Source organism: Dasypus novemcinctus, chromosome 18, assembly GCF_030445035.2.
Source record: "Dasypus novemcinctus isolate mDasNov1 chromosome 18, mDasNov1.1.hap2, whole genome shotgun sequence".
NCBI lineage: Eukaryota > Metazoa > Chordata > Mammalia > Cingulata > Dasypodidae > Dasypus > Dasypus novemcinctus.
The window spans coordinates 33,430,731-33,452,865 of NC_080690.1; the positions used below are offsets into that span (position 1 = coordinate 33,430,731).

At 51.2% G+C, this 22,135-nt stretch overlaps 2 protein-coding genes across 5 annotated transcripts; one reads left to right on the plus strand and one right to left on the minus strand.

Annotated features, from left to right (window-relative positions):
* The first annotated feature begins 1,104 nt into the window (after positions 1–1,104).
* Positions 1,105–9,493, plus strand: DOK4 (docking protein 4). Of its 4 annotated transcripts, none has more exons than XM_004468508.5 (8): positions 1,151–1,486; positions 5,753–5,860; positions 6,003–6,117; positions 6,387–6,506; positions 6,624–6,813; positions 7,482–7,620; positions 7,790–7,913; positions 8,031–9,493. In XM_004468508.5, exons 1-8 carry the CDS (start codon positions 1,421–1,423, stop codon positions 8,147–8,149), a joined length of 981 nt encoding a protein of 326 aa, XP_004468565.1. In that variant the 5' UTR covers positions 1,151–1,420; the 3' UTR covers positions 8,150–9,493. The 4 variants fall into 4 exon arrangements, with proteins under 4 accessions (XP_071065254.1, XP_004468565.1, XP_004468564.1 ...); XM_004468507.5 differs by having other exon boundaries at positions 1,299–1,486; positions 7,787–7,913; positions 8,031–8,274; XM_071209153.1 differs by having other exon boundaries at positions 1,105–1,486; positions 7,787–9,493.
* On the minus strand, positions 9,445–20,350 carry POLR2C (RNA polymerase II subunit C). The gene is made up of 9 exons (XM_004468509.5): positions 20,192–20,350; positions 19,984–20,033; positions 17,907–17,975; positions 17,713–17,765; positions 12,419–12,547; positions 11,592–11,643; positions 11,242–11,410; positions 11,017–11,091; positions 9,445–10,457 (listed from the first exon to the last, which is right to left on the minus strand). The coding sequence occupies exons 1-9, from the start codon at positions 20,275–20,277 to the stop codon at positions 10,313–10,315; spliced, it is 828 nt and encodes a 275-aa protein (XP_004468566.1). The 5' UTR covers positions 20,278–20,350; the 3' UTR covers positions 9,445–10,312.
* Between the last annotated feature and the right edge of the window lie 1,785 nt (positions 20,351–22,135).

The following is a 22,135-nucleotide window of genomic DNA, read 5'->3' on the forward strand; positions in this document are numbered from 1 at the left end:
ACAGCCCTGCTCCTGGGCCTGAACGACAGAAAGGCCTGAGCCCACCTCCATCACCCACCCAGGACCGTCCCACCCATCCCTGGCTGGGCCCTGGACTTGCCATGTGACCTTGGCCATGTTGCTTACCCTCTCTGGGCACCTTCCTTTTTCCCATCTGCAAAATGAGGTTATTGAACTGAGGCCTCACTAGGATCCCCCTGAGTCTGAGACTTTGTCTCTTGACCTGGCTGACTTTGAAGGGTGCCCTGCTGGCACCCCATTTCCCACTCCATGGTGAGTTCCCCAGGGTCCCCCACACTGTCTCCTGTATGGTCTGGAGGGTGTCCTTTGCCCCCAGCCTCAGGTGACTGCTGGTCCTCCCTGTAAAATCAGCTTCTGCCTGTGGTCGGGATATGGAGGCTTGGCCCGACCTGGCCAGACCCCATGGCCTGTTAGGGTCCCCCCCTGCTGCCCTCCCAGAGTGACCCGGTCTTCCCTGCTCCAGGGGGAGGTGTCTGCTTGCTCAGTGGGGGCTCCAGCTGGCGCAGCACATTCCTCAGGCTTATCTGGGGCCGCCCTGCTGGACTCTGCCCTCCCACCCAGGAAGCAGCGCCCAGAGGAGCTGAGCGCAGAGTTCCAGGGGCGGGGCCTGGGTGGGCTCCGGGCAGAGGATCGGCAGCCTCACTGCTGGGGATGGAGGGAACAGATACCGGGAGGGTGGGGCAGAGAGATTTGGGGTCTGCCCGCCCAGCCAGGCAAATCGCCTTTCAGGTCACTCTGTGCCATCTTCTGGGATCCCCTTTCTCTAGGAGGGCTCGCCCTTGCCCTTAGGGACCCACGTGCGCGGGATGGGGCCCGGCTCCGGTCAAGTTGTCCCGAGTCTGCCTCAAAGTTGCAATAGAAGCAAGGGCCACCTGGACCCTAGGATCTGAGGGACAGCGGCCCCTGTGCCACAGCCCAGGCCTCCCCGCCACCCCCCTTCCCACACCCCCACCTCCACAGCCCAAGCCCCAGCCAACCCTCCCAGGAAAGGGTTAACCGTCAGCCGTGAGGGAGGGGCCGGGCCGGACCATTTTCCTGCGCAGCTGCCTCCACCTCGGTTTTCCTGAATGGTTCTGTCGTCCTGGGGTGGGGAGCCGGGGGAAGGAAGAAGGACGGGCGGAGGGAGGGAGGAGTGTGGGAAGAGGAAGGCAAAAAGGGAGCGAGGCGGAGAGGGGCAGACCGAGATGTCACTGCCTCCAATCCCCCTGTCATTTTTATTGCCAGCGGTGGCCGGGCGAAGGCGCCGCTAGAACAATGCTGAGGCGGGCGAGGTGAGGCCCCGCGGCGGCCCCGACGGAGCGGGAGCGTCTCGCACAGGTGATCGGAGGAGCCGGGAACGAGGCCACCTGGGCGTCCCTCTCCTCGCCTCCGCCGGGCGCCCCGAGACGGCGGGGAAACCATGGCGACCAATTTCAACGACATCGTCAAGCAAGGCTACGTGAAGATGAAGAGCAGGAAGCTCGGGGTGAGCAGCCCCCCGCGGGGTCCTCCCGGGGCCGGGGACCGGGGACATGGTCTGGAGGTGCAGCGGCCTCGAGGCGCCCTGCCCGCGGGGCCGCCCGGCGGGAGCCTTGCCCGGCTCTGCCTGCTGCAGCCCCCGCCCCGGCAGGGCTGGCGGGCATCCCAGCGGCCCGGCCAGCGGTGGGCGGCGAGGGGCAGGCGGCTCCTTTGCTATTGTTGAAGTTGTCGCCACAGCAGCCGCTGCTGGAGCAGCTGGAAATGCTGGGTGTCTCCGAGCAGAGAACCAGCTTCTCACTTCCCCTTGGCGCCGCTCCTTTCCGTCGCCTCCCCTCTCTCCTCCCCTCTCCTCGCCTCTTTTCTTGTAATCATCTCCCCCAGCTTCTGATGGCTTCTGTGTGCGGTATGTAGTGATTTATCTTGGGTTGCTTTTAATGTTAAAGAAGTGTCTGAAAAGGAGAGTGGTTTGGTTGGGGGGTATGTGAGGGGTGCAGAAGCTGATATTTATGTGGTTGGTAAATGAGAACTTGGGTGGAATGGCCCGTTGCTCTGGAACACGCTGCTTCTGAGTTGTTGGCTGGCGGCGCCATGCGGGCTCCGTGCGAGCTGGGTGCTTGGCCCTGAGCTGGGGGCTTGGGAGAGCCAAGGAGATGAGGCCTCACACCCATCCCTGCTGGGTGTGCACCCTCGGCCACCCCTTCCCAGCACCCTGAAGGCCCTCTGCTGGTGAAGGCGCTCCAGAAGGCAGGAGCCGGGGCCCCAGGGACAAGTTAGTGTTCTTGGTGAGTTGTCCAAGAGCTGTCTCTTTGGTCCCAGGGACCCTGCTCCACCCCCACCCCCACAGCCAGTGAGGCCTCTGCAACTGCCCGTAGGAAGGAAGCCCTGATGACTGAGGTGGCCCAAATCTTGAGGCTTTACCTGTTTCTGCCCCTCCCGCCCTCCTCTCCCAGTTGCCTCCCTAGGGGGTGGGGGTGGGATCTGACTGCCAAGCGGCTTCCTGGCTCAGGTGAATGGACTGGGGCCTGGGGCGGGAGGTGGGGGTATGTGGGGGGGTGGGGGTGTGGATGAGTGGATGAGTGGATGAGCAAGGGGGGAGCGGCTCCAATGCCCAGCTCCCCTGCCTGGGTACCAGACAGAACATGCTCGTCCTGGAGGGGGGCTTTTGCCTCCCCTCCACCTCCTGGGACCCCCGGGGCCCCATGAGAGTGCGTTGTATGTTCCGTCCAGGCAGGGGCAGTAGCCTCCCTGTCGGGTGGGCGGCCAAGCAGGCTGAGCTGGTGGGCTTGTCCAGAGTCTCCCCTGGATCTGAGTTTGTAGCCCAGCCTGGGCCCCAGCGCCGAGGCTGGGCCCTGGAGCCATCGGCTGCTTTGCTCTGCCCCTGAGAGAGGGATTCAGCCCACTGACTTGGAGCCCAGAACAAAGAGAGAGGCTGAGGCCGAGGGGCAGAGGCTGGGGGACAGGGGCCCAGCTCCCGGCTTCGGTCCTCATTCCCCTGGCCCGGAACGAGGCTGAGGCCCTGGCCAGGGCAGAGCTTGCCAGGAAGTCTCAGGCCACGGGGCAGGCATCGGGCCTGTTCCAGGAGGAGACCTGGGAACCGAGCAGCCGACAGGTGGGCCCAGCCAGGGTAGATGCTGGGAATGGGGCGTGGCTGGGCCCAGTCTGGGGTTCCCCTGATGTGAGGGGTTGGCTCCCCCCCAGAGCAGCTACTCTTGTCGCAGCCCAAAGAAGAGAGGGGAGAGGGACTGAAAGAGATCGGCAGCTGACCCTCCTACCAGCCAGGGCCTTCCTTCCTCCCGGGGGGGGCAGAGCTGTGTCAGAGGGTTCCTGAAGCGCTGATTAAAGACCTGGCAGAAGCCAGGAAGAAGGGCTCTTGGGTGCGGTGGCTCCCGGGGCTGCGCGTGTGTGCCCTGTAACCAGGCAACCAGGGTGCTCGGGCCCCAGGCCGCCTGTCCCTGGTGCTGCGGGCTGTGTGAAGTCCCGCCTGGCCGGGCAGGTCTGCCCCATCAGCCGCCAGCCACCGTCTACTGACCCTTCACACGGTCATTCATTTGTTCAGCAGAACTTTGTTAAGGAGGTTACGAGTATGTGAGTGAGGATTCTGAGAAAAAGTTACCACCTCTAAAGGCGTTCCTGGCTGAGGGAGAGCCGAGGCCTGCTGCGGTTTAGCTGGACGGGCAGGGGGGCTGAGCCAGGGTTGGGGGGCGCAGGGGTAGACATGGCTCCCAGGGTCCCAGCCGGGAGCCAGTAAAGGCCTGGCTCTGAGCCGACCCCCACCCCTGGCTGTGCCCACCCAGAGTGGCCTCTTGGCAGGGCTTGGGGGTGGGGGACTGTGACCGTGGCCCAGAGGTCCCCCTCGCCGCCTCTGCTCTGGGGCTGCGCCTCAGTCTCCCTGCTGACTGCCCTTGAGCCAGACCAGAGGGGAAGGGGCCGCGGTGTTCTGGAGTGCCGGCTGAAAGGAGGCGGCTGCAGGCGAGCCCGAGCAGGAGGGAGGGGGCCAAGGAAGGAAGAGAAGGGGGACAGGCAGGTGGGAGGGGTCTGAAAGGGAGTTTGCGCCTTTAGCCCTGGGGAGCAGTTGCCCCACCCTCCCTGGCTCTACACCCCTGGGGAGGCGTCCTTGCAGCAGTAGAGAAGTTAGATAGCTTAAGGTTCAGGGTCACTGGCGGTGGCAGGGACTGGTGGCTGGGACGAGGAGGGAGCTGTGCTGGGGAAGGCGCCGTGCCCTGGGGATTGCCCAGGTTCTTGGCCCTGAGAGCCTCGGTTTCCCACCTGGTACAGGCAACAGCCCTGGCCCCCACTCTAGGGCTGGTAAAAGAATGACAAGGGCGAATGAAAGCTCCTGGAGGTGAGCAGGGTGCTACCAACACCAAGAGCCACCCCCGCCCCAGCCCTGAACAAAGGCTGAGGTGACGTCCAGGGCTGTGAGTGGACAAAGGCTTGTCCCTGTCCCTGGAGCCCTGGCCAGAACATCACGCCCAGTGGGCTACATGTGGCAACCTTGGAGGAAAACAATTTGAATACCAACTCCATCATTAGCAGTTCTTAACTTTTTTTTAAGTATTTATTTTATCCCCGCCCCCCTCCCCCCAGTTGTCTGCTGTGTCTGCTTGTGTTCTTGTCAGCGGCACTGGGAAATCTCTTTTTGTTGCGTCATCTTGCTGCGTCACCTCTCCGTGTGTGCGGCGCCACTCCTGGGTGGGCTGCGTTTTTTCCACACGGGGCAGCTCTCCTTGCCAGGCTCACTCCTTGCACATGGGGTTCCCCTATGCGGGGGGACACCCCTGCAATGGCACAGCACTCCTTGCGCACATCAGTACTGCACATGGGCCAGCTCCTCACGGGTCAAGGAGGCCCTAGGTTTGAACTGTGGACCTCCCATATGGTATGCGGATGCTCTTATCGTTTGAGTCACATCCACTTCCCCTAACTTTTTGGTATCTCAGTTTCCCCACCTAGAAAATGGGGATGATAATAGAACCAACGTAAGAGTGGTTCTGAGGAGTAACTGAAAAATGCTTATAACAAAAATTGCAAATAGGAAGCCTTTGAATATCAGCTACTTTTTAAAAATTTTTTATTTTCTCTCCCCTTCCCCTCCCCCCCAGTTGTCTGCTCTCTGTGTCCATTCGCTGTGTGTTCTTCTGTGACTGCTTCTATCCTTATCAGCGGCACGGAGAATCTGTGTTTCTTTTTGTTGCGTCATCTTGTTGTGCCAGCTCTCTGTGTGCGCGGTGCCATTCTTGGGCAGGCTGCACTTTCTTTCATGCTGGGCAGCTCTCCTTACGGGGCGCACTCCTTGCGTGTGGGACTTCCCTAAGCTGGGGACACCCTTGCGTGGCACGGCACTCCTTGCGCACATCAGCACTGCGTGTGGGCCAGCTCCACACGGGTCAAGGAGGCCCGGGGTTTGAACCGAGGACCTCCCATGTGGTAGACGGATGCCCTAACCACTGGGCCAAGTCCGCTTCCCTGATTATCAGCTCTTTTATTAAACTCAGAGCTGTGCTCAGAAGAAAGGGTCACTTAGGAGGGCACCCTTTGTGGAACATCCCTTCGGGTTTGGCTAAGCAATGCCTTTTTGATCTGGGAGGGGGGCCTTTCCCCCGGGGAGGCGTCCCTGTTGATGTCTGCCACCTGGGTTTTCTCCTGGCTTGGGGCTCCCAGGAAGGCTGTGTGCCACTGCCCCCGTGGCCCGGCAGGGATAACGTGCGGGCCCTGTTGGCTGGGGTGGGAGTGGTCCAGTGAGGCCTGATCCCCCTGCCATCTTGCCCCACAGATCTACCGGCGGTGCTGGCTGGTGTTCCGGAAATCCTCCAGCAAGGGGCCCCAGCGGCTGGAGAAGTATCCTGATGAGAAGTCAGTGTGCCTCCGAGGCTGCCCCAAGGTTAGGGGGCCTGGGCCCTAGCACCCCATCCTGTAAGCAAAGATGATTTGCTTAGAGTCCTGGGAAGTCCACGAGCATGCAGGGGGATTCCATGTGGGGAGGTGCTCGAGCCTGACTGAGTGCCTTGCGTTGACTGGCCCAGGTGACAGAGATCAGTAATGTCAAGTGTGTCATGCGGCTCCCCAAGGAGACCAAGCGGCAGGCAGTGGCCATCATACTCACTGATGACTCAGCCCGGACCTTTACCTGCGACTCAGGTGAGCGGCCAGGGCTGCAGGCCTCCACCTGGCCTCCCCGGGGCCAGTCATGGCCAGTTGAGCTACCTCGGCTGGGGATGGAGATGCATGGGTTGGGGGTACCTTTGAGGGAGCAGACATCAGGACTGAGGTGGGGCAAGCAGGCACCACCGGTCTTGCCCCCCTGCCCTGCAAGGTGGGATTACTCAGGCTGAGGTGGGTGGGGTGTCTGGCGGAGGCTGCCGGGGGGACCCTGAGCCGACAGCATGATGAGGCGCCATTTTCTCCAGAGCTGGAGGCGGAGGAGTGGTACAAGACACTGTCTATGGAATGTCTGGGGTCACGGCTCAACGACATCAGTCTGGGGGAGCCAGACCTCCTGGCCCCCGGGGTGCAGTGTGAGCAGACAGGTGAGGCCTGGTGCCAGAGCTGCGGGAGGTGGGAGGAAGGGGAGGGCGTGGAGGGAGGTAGGGAGGAGGGGCCTCCCTCCGGGAAGCTCCAGGCCGGCTTGTCCTCTCCCACACCAGACCGCTTCAACGTCTTCCTGTTGCCCTGCCCCAACCTGGACGTGTATGGCGAGTGCAAGCTGCAGATTACCCACGAGAACATCTACCTCTGGGACATACACAAGCCCCGCGTGAAGCTCGTCTCGTGGCCCCTCTGCTCCTTGCGCCGCTATGGCCGGGATGCCACACGCTTTACCTTCGAGGCTGGCCGGTAGGACCCTCCTGCCTCCCGCACCCTGTCCACAGTCATGACGGTGGCCGCCACTCACTGTGTCAGGCACTGTCCTAGAGCTTAATTTACATACCTGCATAGCCATCTCAAGGGAGATGTAACATTCCCATTTTGCAGATGAAGAAACTGAGGCCGAGAGGAGTAACTTGCCCACAACAGACCAAGCAAAGCTGTTTACCAAAAGTCTAACTGCTGGGGCTCAAAGCTGTCCTGTTAGCACTATGTCTGTGGCCCTGAGTCTCAGTTTCCTCATCTGTCAAATGGGGATAATAAAAGTACCTGCACCCTGTGGCCTGTCTGCCGAGATTTAAATCCTGTATGATCCTCTGCTTTACCTTGGTTAAACTACTAAGCTTCTATGCCTGTTTCCTCCCATGTAAAATGGCCGGAGAAAACTCCTAACGGTGAGGAAACTATAATTGTACGTAGACCAGTCGTGCATAGAGGGTGGTGGTAGAGAAAACTGAGTGGGTTGATATTTGGAAAGCATTAACAACAGCGCCTGGCAGAGGAAATGTTTGAGCTGTGTGGTCAGCCCAGAGGGCCCAGGGCTGCCCGGGGGCTGGGGTGCAGGCACAGCGTGTGGGGCAGGAAAGCCTGACCAAGCACGTGCAGGACTGTGCCCTCCACGCCCTCTTTGTCCCCAGGATGTGTGACGCTGGGGAAGGGCTCTACACCTTCCAGACACAGGAGGGGGAGCAGATTTACCAGCGGGTCCACAGTGCCACCCTGGCCATCGCCGAGCAGCACAAGCGGGTCCTGCTGGAAATGGAGAAGAATGTGAGGGTGAGGCTGTGGGTATTTCAGTCCAGGGTATGGGGGAGGCTAGTGGGTGGGTGGGCAGGCCCGAGGGCCTGGGGTCTGCCAGCTAAGTCTCCAGCCAGCATGGCGAGTCAGCTGCTCAGGGGTCAAACACTGCCCCAGAGCTAACGCGAGGGCCCCTTCCCCCCAGCAGCTGCTGAACAAGGGCACAGAGCATTACTCGTACCCCTGCACGCCCACCACCATGCTGCCCCGCAGCGCCTACTGGCACCACATCACGGGTTCCCAGAACATCGCCGAGGCCTCCAGCTATGCCGGTGAGTCGCCGTGGCACCCCACGCCCCCCAGCCAGGAGGCTCTGTGGAGGACGAGGCCTGCCGGGCAGGGCTCTTTCGAGCTGGATCTGAGTCCTGAGCCTCCCTCTGTGCCTACAGGTGAGGGGTATGGGGCAGCCCAGGCCAGCTCAGAAACGGACCTCCTCAACAGATTCATCCTGCTAAAGCCAAAGCCCAGCCAGGGGGACAGCAGTGAGGCCAAGACCCCAGCGCAGTGACAGCAGGGCTGGTGTACACTGATGACTGCTGGGGACTGCCACTGGCAGGGCTGACTGCAGTGTACTGTGGGGCTGTTGGCCAAGAACCTGGAGAAGGGGACAAACTGTCCCTTCCTTGCCCCCAGGGTGAGGATGGACCAAGGCAAGGGGCTGGCCATACCACCTGAGCATGTGATGGGCTGGAGCTACCATGGGACTATATACTGTTAATGAGTTTAATATATACGGCTTACGGCATATTCTACATTGAGATTTCCCCTCTATCCCTCCCTGCCACCACATACCCACTTTTTAATCCTTTGACCAGGCCACAGTTGAAGCTGTTTTCGAGTGAGGGTGGTTGTTTCCCTGCCCTCTTGCTGCAGGACCTGCTCAAGCTATCAGGGCCAGATGGGACAATCAGAAGCCTGGTGCTCTGGCTGCTGGCTTTTCCCAAGCAGCCAAGGCAGCAGGTGGCTTCTCAGTTCCTCTGGGCCCAGAGTGGCACAGGAAGGACCCAAACTTCCACTGCACCACTTAACAGCTTTGCACTTGGGAGTTTTAAGCAGAGGTGACATCTGGTTGACATCTCAGGTGAAAATCTATTTTAAAATTTAATTTCTACCCAGGCTCCTTCTTGCCTGGTGAGAAGATGCCCTGGGGTGGGGTGCTGGTTACCTCGGCCAGGTGGAAGATGGAGTATTACCTGTCTTAAGCCCTGTCCTTGCCCCAGGCCAGGCCAAGCAGGAAGGCCTCGGCAGGACTGCTGTGGGCAGCACCCATTGCCCCCCTCTCTGGCCAGGGGTGAGCAATGACCTAGCACAGGGAGCCCCTCTGCCCTGTTTGGCCATCCTATGGCCAGCCAGAAGCACCCAGAAACAAGGACCTTCCCGTTTCCCGCTCCCCACACGGTGCTGAGGCTCCCTGCTGAAATGCAATTAAAGCAATTGATTTTCTAGCTGGTATTTATTGACTACCGAGCAGAAGGGCTATCTTTCTAGTCACATCAAACCTTTGGTTGTGTGTGGGTTTTTTGGTTTGTTTTTTGTTTTTAGTACTTTACTGCTTGATTTATGGAAATAGACCTTGTAAATAACCAGTTTTTGAGTTGTGGCAGGAGGATGATAAAGCAAGAGGCCCCCTCCCCACAGAGCCCCGGAGCCAGGGAGGTGGCCGCAGCCAGCTTGGTCCTGAACCCGACCCAGGGAATGACCACCCAGTGGAATAAGCTAGCTGGAGTTGGGGAACCGGCCCAAAGGCCATGGGGAGGAAGGCAGAGCTGGCTGGCTCAGTGGGTGGCACGATGACGCATGAAGGACGTTATGTTGTGATCTTTATTGCCAAAAATAAAAACTTTTAAAAAGACTACCGTTAATCAATAAATATCCCTTCCCTTTCTGTACTGAAATCTCTGGTTTTCTGCAAGTTTCTCCTGTCAGGCAGCCTAATTAACTGTTTGGGAAGTAGGGTCCTACCTAGAGGCAGTGTTAGGAGATCAGGGCCAGACAGTTTGCCTCCTCCCCATACTAAATGACCAGGCACGTGGCAGTAAAGGAGTTCGTATCTGACAGGCAGACAATGAAATACTCTGTTTATTTTGTGGGGTGGAAGGGAAACGTAACACAGCCAGGGTCTAACACTATTCCCAAAGGATGACCTCTCAAATCAGGGACACTCAGGGATTTGAATGGCCTATCAGTAGGCTAGCCAGGGGAAGGGTCTAGAAGACCCTTCAGCAGCCTGAATGAAGGTTCCAGCACTGAATCCTAGCACAGAAACCTACGGTTCAACTGTGAAAAACCCCTCCTTTTGGTCAGACAGGGTTTTAAGAGCTGGAATGACCAGGAAGGGAAGCGCAGGGCAGCTCTATGGTTCCACACGCTGGGACAGAGGGTAGAAGAGATGTTTTGATTTCTGGGGAGCACTATGGGCATTTAGCAGCCAGCAACCAGGGACACTTAATGTCTCCTGAAGAGCTTTCCTTCCTCAAATGCCTGTGGCATCTCTAGTAATCTATCTGTGACTCACAACGACTGGATAGGGTTCCCTCTCTGGCTGGTACCGAGGCCTGTCAAGAAGCTTGAGCAATGGAAGTCCATTCCGCAGAAGCCAGAAGAGTCTCAGCGGACCTGAAATCCAGGTGCTAGCCTGGGCTCCCCATTTGCTGAAACAGGTGAGCTGCAGCTAGTTTATGGTTAGGACGTCACTCTGGATCTCATGACTTAATTGGGTCTGCAAATCACTCAACTTCTTCTTTAATCCAGACAGGGCTGAGAGGACAATGGTTTCAGGGCGTAGAGAGCCACAGGATTCCACATTGTAGTAAAACCTAAGATGCAAGAGTATGGTGAGAGCCATCCCCAAGGCAGGCTGAGCTTCAGCCTGAGTCCCTCCTTTCTCCCTACGGGTTCTTGATGCCTTTACCTCCGGCCATGAACCCAACCTTGCCCCAGGATTGACCACCCTTCACCCAAACCTCTTATACACTGTCCCAACCCACTTGGCAGCACCTCAGGGGAGCTGCAGCTACCTCGAAGAGTTACTGTGAGCATCTCCAAACAGTTCTATATGGATTATTCCATACTGAGAAGAAAGGGATCACATGCCTTAGCACCCTGGTGTTCATCACTGTAAGACTCTGGTCAAAGTTTCCATCCCTGGCTTGGACTTGGAGAGCCCCTTCTTGGAAGAGGATCAAGTTAGATTATTAGTCCCTTGTTCTCACAGTGACAAAAGGGGGGTGGTAACCTGCCCCAGGATGTGCACACACCATGGGCTTAGCAGTCATCAGCCCCTCCTGAGCCCATGGGACCTGGGATGTGAGAGTGAGGGTCTCCCAAATACAGAGCCCACACACTTGACCTTTAAGCATCAGACCATGGTCTTACCTTTCTGGTTTGCCATTGGGGTCATAGGGAGCCTGTGACTCATCTTCATCCAGCTCTGAGTACTCACTCTTTGGCCTAAAGTCAAACACAAGTTGGCAGAGAGCTGCTACTGCTGCTTTTAGGGCACTTAAGTTCATATTCAGCCTGCCCCACTCAACCAGTAGAAGCCATTTCCACACCCAAAACCTCCCTAAATGCCTGCCTTCACTTGCAACAGGAACATACCACTCCTCTGGCTTGGGGTACACTGTGTGCCTAAGGGCATTGTCTGGATCATATTCAAAAGCCACCCCTGCAGTTGGGTTCCACTTGGCATGTTCCTTGCCAAAGCCCTTTTTGGCATAGGCTCGAAGTCTCAGCTCCTGCCCCTTTCTGAGCTTGACGATGAGGATGTCTGTGGAGATAAGTTTGAGTCAGTCAAGGTCCAGGAGAGGCAAAGGTCTCCAAATGCTGGCCACTGAAACACCACACACATCTGGAGAGAAGTGTCGAAAGCCAGTTCACAAAGAGAGCAGACAGCACAAGTGCTGTATTAGGTCTCTGCAAACTTCCAGATGGGGTGATGGCTTCCTTACCGTCCTGCTCCACGTAGTCATTGGGGTCATTATCTCGGCTCCGTGATGTCACCTGTAGGGAGCCAAATCAAGAGGCATTTATCATCTTCTAGTAGCCATCTTACACCTCCAGACTGTCATCTGACAAACTAGGGAAAGTGTGCCCTGGAATGAGGTGACAGAGTGCCTACGATAGGGGTTCTTAACCAGGGGTCCATGGACAAAGATTTCAGGGGGTCCATGAGCTTGAACTGAAAAAAATCAATTTATTATCTTTATTTCCTCTGCCCTTTAACTGAAATCTAACATTTCCTTCATTTATGCAATAAATTACAGTAGTATTCATTTCATATCACATTACAGTTGTTGCATATCTCGAAAGATCACTTACACACGTCCATACTTGGAAATTACGGTAGTTGTTAGACCAGACGCTAGTTGGGTGTCATAAAACTATCTGCCACTACATTCTTAGAAGGGGTCCATGGTTTTCACCTGACTAGCAAAGGGATCCATGGAACAAACAAGGTTAAGACTACTAGGACCCTACCTGTGCTGATTAGACCCCAACCCCCACTTCACAGCAATTTGATAGTTTTTCAGTCAAAACAAATCCATGGCCTTTTGGCCTTTAAACGGGTCTTTGGGTGACAGGACACTCAGCATCAACAATGCTTTTCTGCCCACCCTGACAAGAGTCCAGAATTAGCGCTTATAGGCGTCAGATTACAGGAGAGGATAACACAAGGAAAGTCAGCATCTCCTAAGTTTCCACCCCAGTCTGGCCCACTTGGGGCCAGGAAGAGAAAAGCAAAAGTCATGAGTAGGGAGGATGCTCTGACACTGACCGGAATGACCCGGGGGCTGTTGGAGATGAGGTCTCGAGATGTGACATGACGAGTCTGGTCTTCATTGCACCTTACATCGAGGGTGAACTCCACTGAGCACTCAGGGCAGAACTCTTCACACGTGCAGTCCTGCAGCAGGAAGAGAAGAGGAACAGTCTATGGAGAGATGGCAGATCCTGACTTGGCTCCCTGCTTCCAATACCCAGTTCCTTTGTTTCTTCCTATGTACAAAGGGATGGAGCTCAGTCTTAAGACTCTAGTGGGCTGTCAATCTGGTGCACTATTCTCATGGGCTGTTCAAGTGCAGGCACTTCCTGGTCTAGAGACATCTTATATGCATACTGGCGCCCATGTTTCCTTCCCACGCCCACCCCTGCCAGGCCACCCCTAGGAGGTGCACTCTAAATATTTCACCCTGGCTTCAGAGTTCACACTGTATAAGGCAGCTTCCCATAAGCCAAGTGGACTAGCTTGGGAATCTAACCATCATTTACAACAAAACAATCCAGGCACCAACAGGGGAAAGTACAAGTTCAACTTCTAGATTTCTGACCTTTCCTTAAAAAACTTTTTATTATAGATTTCAAACATACAGAAAAGTAAAGAATAGTATAACTTCCACCAAGTAACTATTACCTAGCTTCAACAATTATCAATATTTTGAACTTCTTTACAAAATTAACTTCCCATGTTAGGGACTATGTTGCAATTTAACTTCAGACAGGAAGAGCAACTAGAATGCAATCCAGCAAACTTTCTCCTTCACACCAGTAAGGAAAATCCAACATCCTTTTGAAGTTTGCAAAATGATGAGAGAGAACAACCGGAGGCTACAGCTAGTGGTTTGCAAGGACACCCAGGTGAGGCAGAAAAGCAACCCAGACCTCTGGGACCAAATCACTCTATTAGAGAGAAACACGAAATGAAAGACTCAAGATGGAATGCAGTAGTAGCACAACAGTGTAAATGTAACTAGTGCCATGGAACTGTATATCTAAAAATAGTTAAAATGGCAAGTTACATATATATGTTGTAACCAGAATATTTTATTAAAAATGTAAGATAAAAACATGAAAAGGTGCTCACCTGTCTCTTAAAAAAAAGTGTAATGAAGGGAGAGTAATGGTAAAGATTAAGAAACTAAAGATGGGCATACATATAAGGTATATAAATATGTTCAAATGTTCATGGGGCATTGCCAGTGGGTAAAGGCTCACAAGATAACTGAGAGAACCCTGGAGAACTCTACCACATTCTATAATGGAGCAGCAACAGTCCCCCAAGTGCAGGGGCAGTGGCGAAGGAGGATGGTCCATTGATGGGCCCTTGATACTGATGACTTTGCTCTTGAAATTGAAACTTAACCTACTGTTGTGGGGTGCCTAAGAGTTGCCTCCTGAAAGCCTCCTTGTTGCTCAAATGTAGCCTCTCTCTAATCCAAACTTGGCATATAAATGCATTACCTTCCCCCCAGCGAGGGACATAACTCCCAGGGATGAGCCTCCCTGGCACCAAGGGATTACCACCAAGCACCAAATAGCAATGCAACTGGAAAAAGACCTCAAATAAAAGGGCGAAAAGGTAAAGAGTTTATATGGCTAAGAGACTTCAAAATGAGTCAGGAGGTCATCCCAGAGGTAAAACTTATGCACATCTCAGGAGGATCTCATAGACTGCCAAAGTGGATACTACCCAAACAGTGGGGCTCCTGAGGGCTCTGGAGACTCCCAGGTCCTATGGTCAGGGCAGATAGCTCTGGAGTTTGGTGCCTTGCCAGTGGGCCCTACTTTGGAGTCTGTGCTCCTGAGAGCAGCAGAGTTGGACTGCTATGGCTTCCTTACACATGGCTCATCTGTCCCTTCTACTTAAACCGATCCTTGGGAAGCGGTTGTGGCTCAACTGATAGAGCATCCACCTACCATATGGAGGGTCCAGGGTTCTATACCCAGGGCCTCCTGGCCAGTGTAGTGAGCTGGCCCACACGCAGTGCTGCTGTGCGAAAGAAATACCATACCACATTGGTGTCACCCGCATACAGGTGCCCCACGTGCAAGGGATGGGCCCTGAAAGGAGAGCCACCCCACGTGAAAAAAGCACAGCCTGCCCAGGAGTGGTGCCACACACAGAGCTGATGCAGCAAGACAACGCAATAAAAAAGTGAGTTTCCCAGTGCCACATGACAAGAATGCAAGCTGACGCAGAAGAACACACAGCGGATGGACACAGACTGCAGACAACAGAGGGGGAAGGGGAGGGAAATAAATAAAAATCTTTAAAAAAAAAAAGTGTTAAAAAAATAAATTAAAAAACCTATACCTGGTGCTGGAGTTTAAAGGTGTATGTCCAAGAGAATGGAATCTTGGGGCTGTCCATATGCCAGCTGGACCCTGAGCCTCAGCAGAGTCCCAACACCTACTCTCCAGTTCATTGGACTCACCCAGGACAACTAACAAGGAGGTGAGGATGGACAACCACCATACCAAGGAAATGAGAGCCTACAACTGCAAGCAAAAGAGCCCCATCCATCAGCTTTATGGAATCAAAACCCCCTCTCAATTAGAGGTGGAGTGGACATCACCATCCCAGCATCCTCAGGATTGGGGAATGAAGTACAGACTAGAATGGACTTACTGGTATTCTACAGAATTATTGTGATTCTAGCAATGAAAGCAATTACAACATTAATGTGGAGGCAATGGCCACTGGAGGCTCTGGGAGCAGGAAGAGGGAAAAACAGGTGTAATACAGGGGCTTTTTCAGGACTTGGGAATTGTCCTGAATGACATGACACTGCAGCAACAGATATAGACCACTTTATATCTTCCCATAACATGCAAGATTGTGTGGGAGAGTTGTGTAAACTACAATGTCAACTATGGTCCATGCTCAGTGGCAATGCTGGAGAATGTGTTTATTAATTGCAATGAATGCGCCATACTAATGAAGGATACTGTTTATGTGGCAGGGTGTGGGAGGTGTGAGGAGTGGAGCATAAGGGAATCCCTATATTTTCTATGTAATATTTATGTAATCTAAACATCTTTTTAAAATATATACATTTAAAAAAAAAAAAAACTGAAGAGGTAAAACAACATGAACCTTGACTGGATAATAGACCCACGGACAAACAAAAAACAGAATATTTTGGGGCCAACTAGGAAAATGTGACTATGGACTATATAATGACATTATAGGGAGCAGATGTGGCTCAAGCATTTGAGTGCCTGCTTTCCACTTGGGAGGTCCCAGGTTCAGTCCCTGGTGCCTCCTAAAAAAAACGAAAACAACAGCCAACAAATGAAAAACCAACTAAGAGGAACTGATGTGGTTCAGTGGTTGAGCACTGGCTTCCTATATACGAGGTCCAGGGTTTAATTCCTGGCCCTGGTACCTCAAAAAAAAAAAAAAAGACATTATGAGTGAATGCTACTTTTCTTAGGTATAGCAATGATATTGCAATTGTGTAGAAGATCCTTATTCTTGGGATGACAACAATGTTGCAGGTGTGCAGAATATCCTTATTCTTAGGAGATGCATGCTGAAGTAGTTAGAGGAGAAGTGTTACGATATGCAACTTACCTTCAAATGGTTCGGCAGATATAACACATATGTGAAAAACAAAGCATACACGGTGAAATATTAACTATGGGTAAATACAGGTGAAAAGGAAAGAAAAGGTTTATTATTCTGTATTTTAAACTTTTCTGTAGATTTGGGATATTTCAGAAAAATATAAACCAAACAATAAAAGAGGAACATACCATCTTTGGTAACTACAAACTGAAAAAAATTTAATGGCGGGAAATGCTAAGTCATAGGTCATGCATATCTTTATACGAGATAGTGCCAAATTTTTCTTCATTTGGTTGTACAACAGTCCCTACCAATATCTATGAGGTTTTTTTTTCTTTAAAAAATCTGGAAATATGAAGCAAATATAGTAAAATGTTAAAAGATATTATTTTGTAGGAACATGTATACTTGTTAGTTACCTCCATAGTTTTCTGTGTTTGTCTTTTAAAAAATACATATATACTTCTAAGATATGTCAAATTAGCCACCACAGAAATGACATGCCCTAGGGAATATTAAAAAAAAAAAAACAGGTCGATTCAGGATCACCCAAAGCCACCATGAGGTTATAGTCTCAAATTATCTAATACAGCTCCAGTGAGAGGATACAGGTAACCTAATCCAGTCCCACTCTATCCCTGGATTGAAGAAGGCCTGTTAATGTACCATCTGGGAGATCAAACACAGCTGGTAACCTGCAACACCTGTGGGGGATAGGCATGACTCTGGCAGACACCAGTAGCCAGTCCCTCAGGTACTACTCTTACGGGACAATTCTCATTCCCTTTGCTCCTTGTCCTCATGCTGTAACTGAAAAATTAACAAATTTATTTTAGTGCAAAATACCAACAACTGTGATAGCTCACTGAATTATAGCCTTGATATATGTTAGCCTTTTGAAGTAGCCAGAAGCAGATTATCTGTAACTGTTGTAATTTACTGAACTTGTTTCTTTAATTTGATGCTGTGTTTTGAAACTGCATAATCTTTACCAGGTAACTTGACAGTAAAAACAACTAATTATCGGCCCCCCTTATAACCCCTTATCTTGTTTTGCAACCCTGAAGTGGGGAGCCCATGCACATAGCCCCTTGTTGATTAACATGAGAAAGCCCAGAACTGACGAACCCGAATTCCTAGGTTATCTTGCTAGACCAAGGCAGTTCTCATCAGAGTTGGCCCACCTGACATGCACAGTAGCCTAAAAGTAAATTAAGCATGTAATCAATCTGCACATGTTCAGTGATTAGACTCTAACTTCATTATCCTAAGCCTGCCTGCCTTTGTTTGAATGCTATAAAACAGTGAAAGTTTCTTTAGTTCAGGGAGACATATTTATGCCCATAGGTCTTCTGATCTCCTTGCCTTTGCTCTTGGCAATAAACTTTCCCTCTCTTTGAAACCCTGGGTGTCACATAATCGACTCTTCCATGTACATCACTGCAGAGAACCCACACAATGATTGTTATCAACCCACCAACTTCCTGTTGACTTCCTTTAGCCTGCTAGGCCCCTGTCACTGGGAAGAGATGCCCTGGATTGCAGAGTCTGAACAGATCAAAATCCAAGAAGGTACAGCCCCACTCTTCAGTATAAATGAGCATTCTGGGGTAGAACCAAGGACTAAGTCCTGCCTCAGATTCTCCTGCCAGGAAAAAGCACTCTGAGAACTAAAGGCACCCACCTCCCTATCCCCCAATTCATCCAATAATGCAGCATACCCGGGAATATTGTAGCTTGTCCACAATGTCGTCACTGGTGAGGGGAATCAATCCTGGAAAACACAGACAAGCAGTTCAAAGAAGACTAAGTAGCCAAGACAAAAGGAAACCTGGAAGACCCTTGGTGGATATAGAGCGGCTTCCTCCTCAGAGATCAGGCACAGCACCCCCAACACCCAAAACCCAGCACTCACCAAGCCTGTGAGCAATAAACTCGTCATGGAGTACTGAGGAATTGGCATCAATTTGCACCCAGTCAATGGCTAAAAATGAAGGAAGCAGAATTAAATTTAGCCACCAAATTCAGCTGAAGACTTATAGTGGTTCATGAGACTTAGAAATCACCTAATACTTATTAAATTATAGGAGGGTGGGCCAGGCTGCCAGAGACTAGGATTCCACAGCTCTAAAATAGGGGCGAGGAATGTACATTTTTAACAAGACACAATGTATTTAATGCAGGAGGTTCCCAGTACCACAAAGAACACCACTGCCTTAGAGATTGGGAGTGGGACCATGTTTCTTTGAGCTGAATATTTCCATGAGAAGCACTTAAATCTGCTACCTATGCCCATTATTTCAAGAACACAAATTATTTGAACACTTAAAACCTCACAGAAGCAACACAGACTTATGGCCCTTATCTCGGTTTACGACGTAATGACCAGATCACCCAATATTACTAAAGTTTACCGAATTCCTTTAACAGGCAAAGCATACTAAATATAAAATCCGATCCTACTACCAATGAGCTAGTAGGAGGGAAATGGACTCTACTCTTATATGTACTTGCTTTAAACATGTATTTATTCATTCATAAATACACATCTGTGTGTAAGCAACTAAAACCAGAAATGAAATGGCATCAGAGCCCCACCAGATGAGGGGCCTTGACCCTAGGACCAGACCCGGCTGGACCCTGGCCTCCTTTGTCCTGCTATGCTTCCTACTGCTTCCCCAACCCAAGCCACTCACTCCAGCCAAAAAAAAGACCATGACCTAAGCTGGTCTTGCCTCTGCCTCTTTACCCCCCCTAGCATGCTCTTACCCTCCCCTCTACCCACTGAAATCCTGATTCTCCAAAACCCCAACCTTGTCCACCCTATAAGAAAGAGGTGATCACTTCCTCCCTTTGAGCACCTCCCTCACAAAACTCTGTCCAGACCTCTAAGGTACTTGTCATATTTTGCCTTCTGCTTTATTTGTGTGTGCCTTGGCTCTACCTCTAGCTCTGAAAAGTCCTTGAGATAGGGTCTTGAGATATCTGAACCTCTGCACTCCTGCTGTGGCTTGGACTGTAGCAGGTACTCTATATTTGCAGAATTGAATTTGTGGGAAAATGTGGCATTTAGACTTTGAATGTTAGGGCTGTACCATGAAGGCCAACTCTCTCATTTTACTCATGATAAAACTGAGGCCCAGAGACATGAAGTGGTTAGGCAGAGGGAGGGCTGGCACTCCAAGCTCTGAGTTGAAGAAGTGACTGGGGTAGGAGTGTGGAGGGGGGAGGGAACCACAATGTTCTTTTGTTTAGCATTCCTTTGGCCTGCTCATTTCACAAGAGACTGCACGCTAACACAGTTAGCTACATGACTTTCTTTTGCCAAACCCAAACCCTCTGCGCTGACACTCAGAAAATACTTGTAAGATACTTGTCAATACATAAAATACCTGGAGAGGGGTGGCTGGAACCTGAGCAGGCACTGGAGCCGGGCTTCTTTGAACTACTGCCAAAGTCTACCTCGTATTAGTGTTATCTGTGGACCCATCTTTCCCCCTGCAACTTCACTGTCAGCTCCACCAGGCAAGGACTTGTTTTGTACAACTTTGTACTCCCAGGCGTAGCGCCATGCTCCATAAATGCAGCTGAAGGAACAGACTCATTGAACAAAACGCCATCTATCACTATTGAGTGCTCACTAAACGCAAAGTACTTAATATGAATTCCCTCACCAATCCCTGCTATCATCCTCATAAGCACTATTAGGGTCCACATGTAACAGAAGGGGAAACACAGAAGTGTAATAGCTTATTCTCCTCACCAATGTATACAGAAGGGTGAACCTAATGGTCCGTGTGAGCTAGGGAAGTAACCAGCTGTGGCTGGGTCCAAGGCACTGGGTTTAGGCAGGTTTCCAGCACTGCTGTTTTTTTCAGTCCTCCTAGATATAACCCACCCTCATCCCCAGCTTGACCTAAGGATTGGAGGCCGAGGCCCCAAGGGGTGCGTGTATGGGGGGGGGGACGGGGCGCTGGGGACTGGTCGCTTACCTATTATAGGCACCTCAGCGATGAAGACCCTCCGAATAGAATTGGCCACCCTGAGGGATGAAAACCCGCGCAGTGAGGACACCGCCGACCCCGCGCCCCACGTCCCCAAAGTGAAGACCAGGGACAGAGGGGCCAGCTCTGGGAGGGTACCAGCCACCCCCCCTCCCGGGGGCATCTAGCCGACAGCCTCCTCCCTCGGCAGTCTTACGCCAGGTCGGTATTCTCGATGATGAACTTGACATTCTCGTCTGTGAGCTCGGTGATTCGCACCGTCGGCTGGTTCGCGTACGGCATCGCGCTCGGCGGCTCGGCCCGCACCAGCCTCCGCCGTCGCCCACACCGGAAGTTGTCTGCGCGATCCCCGCCGCTTCCGCGAAACGCGCTCACAGCGCCGCCTGTTGCTCGGAGGCCGGAACCTCTCCGGGCGAGACGTTTCGTCGAAGGCAACTTTGTAAACACATCGGCTCTAGAATGCACCAGGTTCATCTTGGAGGGAAATTGGACCAAAAAATGAATAAGTATGCCCATTAACTCAGCAATAACACTTCTAAAAATTCATCTTCAGAAATATTTGCACTTGTGAGCAAAGATGCATGTTCAGGGACGTTTCATTGCAGCATTGTTCGTAATGACAAAAGATTATAAAGAAAATTTTCTATTGATAGAGACCTGCTTAAATATACACACGAGAATAAAATGAAGCCCATAAAGGAGTGAAGTAAATTTCTAAGCTCTATGGAGAAATGGAAGTACACTTTAGCAATGCGCATGCTTTAGCAAAAGTACACTTGAATGATAGGTCTGTTCCCTTTTGCTTCCATCCTCAAGTGGCTTCTCAAATTGCTGAAAACAAAAGAGAAACAAAACACAAAGCTCTTTACTTGAATAAAAGAAATGAGACCTCTTCCTGAGACCGAGAGGAAGGACTTGAGGGGTTCCTGACTCCACAGCCTGTGTAGTGGGCAGAATGTTCTCATCCTCAGCCCTGGCACCTGTGAATGCCACCACATTTAGAAAAAGTCTTTGCCAATATAATTTACGTTAAGGATCTTGAGATGAGGATTGGATTTAGGGGGCCCTAAATCCAGTGACAAGTGTCCTTATAAGAATCACACACAGGGGAAGACACACACACACACATAAGGCAATGTGAAGGTGGAGGCAGAGATTGGAGTTGAGGAATGCTAACAACCACGAAAGCTGCAAGAGGCAAAGGGCAGAATCTCCTCTAGAACCTCTGGAGTGAGCGCAGCCCGGTGGACACCTTGATTTCAGACTTCTGGCTTCTAGAACTGTGAGAGAATAAGTTTCTGTTGTTTTAAGCTACGAAGTCTTTGGTTATTTGTTTAGGAAGTCATAAGAACTTAATACAGCCTGTGTCTTCTCGGTAAAATAAGAAACCACCCATTTGGAAGAGCAACTTTATGGAAATAAATTTGAAAAATTTGAAAATCTAAATTTCTTATAGAGCCTTCCAAATTGTGTGTATGTGTTTGATGAGTACATATGAATCAACTTGTTCCTTTTAATAATTCATTCCATTATATGAATGTATAATTATTTAATCAGCTCCATAATGACAGAGGACATTTAGGTTGGGACTAGTTTTTGACAGTTATAAATAGGGATGCATTGAACTTCTTTTTTCCCAGTTGTGTAAGTACCTGTAAAACAAATTCCTTCACCTTGAACTGGTCAAAGGATACGAGCACAGTTTTTATAAATATGACCAAATATCCCCCAAATAAGCTGTAAATTGACACTCCCATGCTCAGTATGTGATTTCTTGATTTCCCAACTCTAAATAATATCAAACTTTTATTCTTTGCTAATCAGATAAACAAAAAATTGATCTTGTCAAATCAGATTTTTATAATCAGATTGTTGTCAAGATTGTACCAATTTCACTGAGAGTGTATTAAGAATGCCTTATCTTTCCATTCTTGTTAATATTAAACTCTAGTTGTTTTCAAGTCTTTAAATGATAGGTCTACATACTTTCCTTTCCAATTTCAAGTCTGGATCATGCATATGGCTTCTGAAGCTGTTGGGGAAAAAAATCCAATGTTTATTACTTTAATAAAATGCATCATCTATAGTGTTAATGGTAGCATTGAATTGTATATGGGAAAGTGGTTAAAAGGGGAAATTT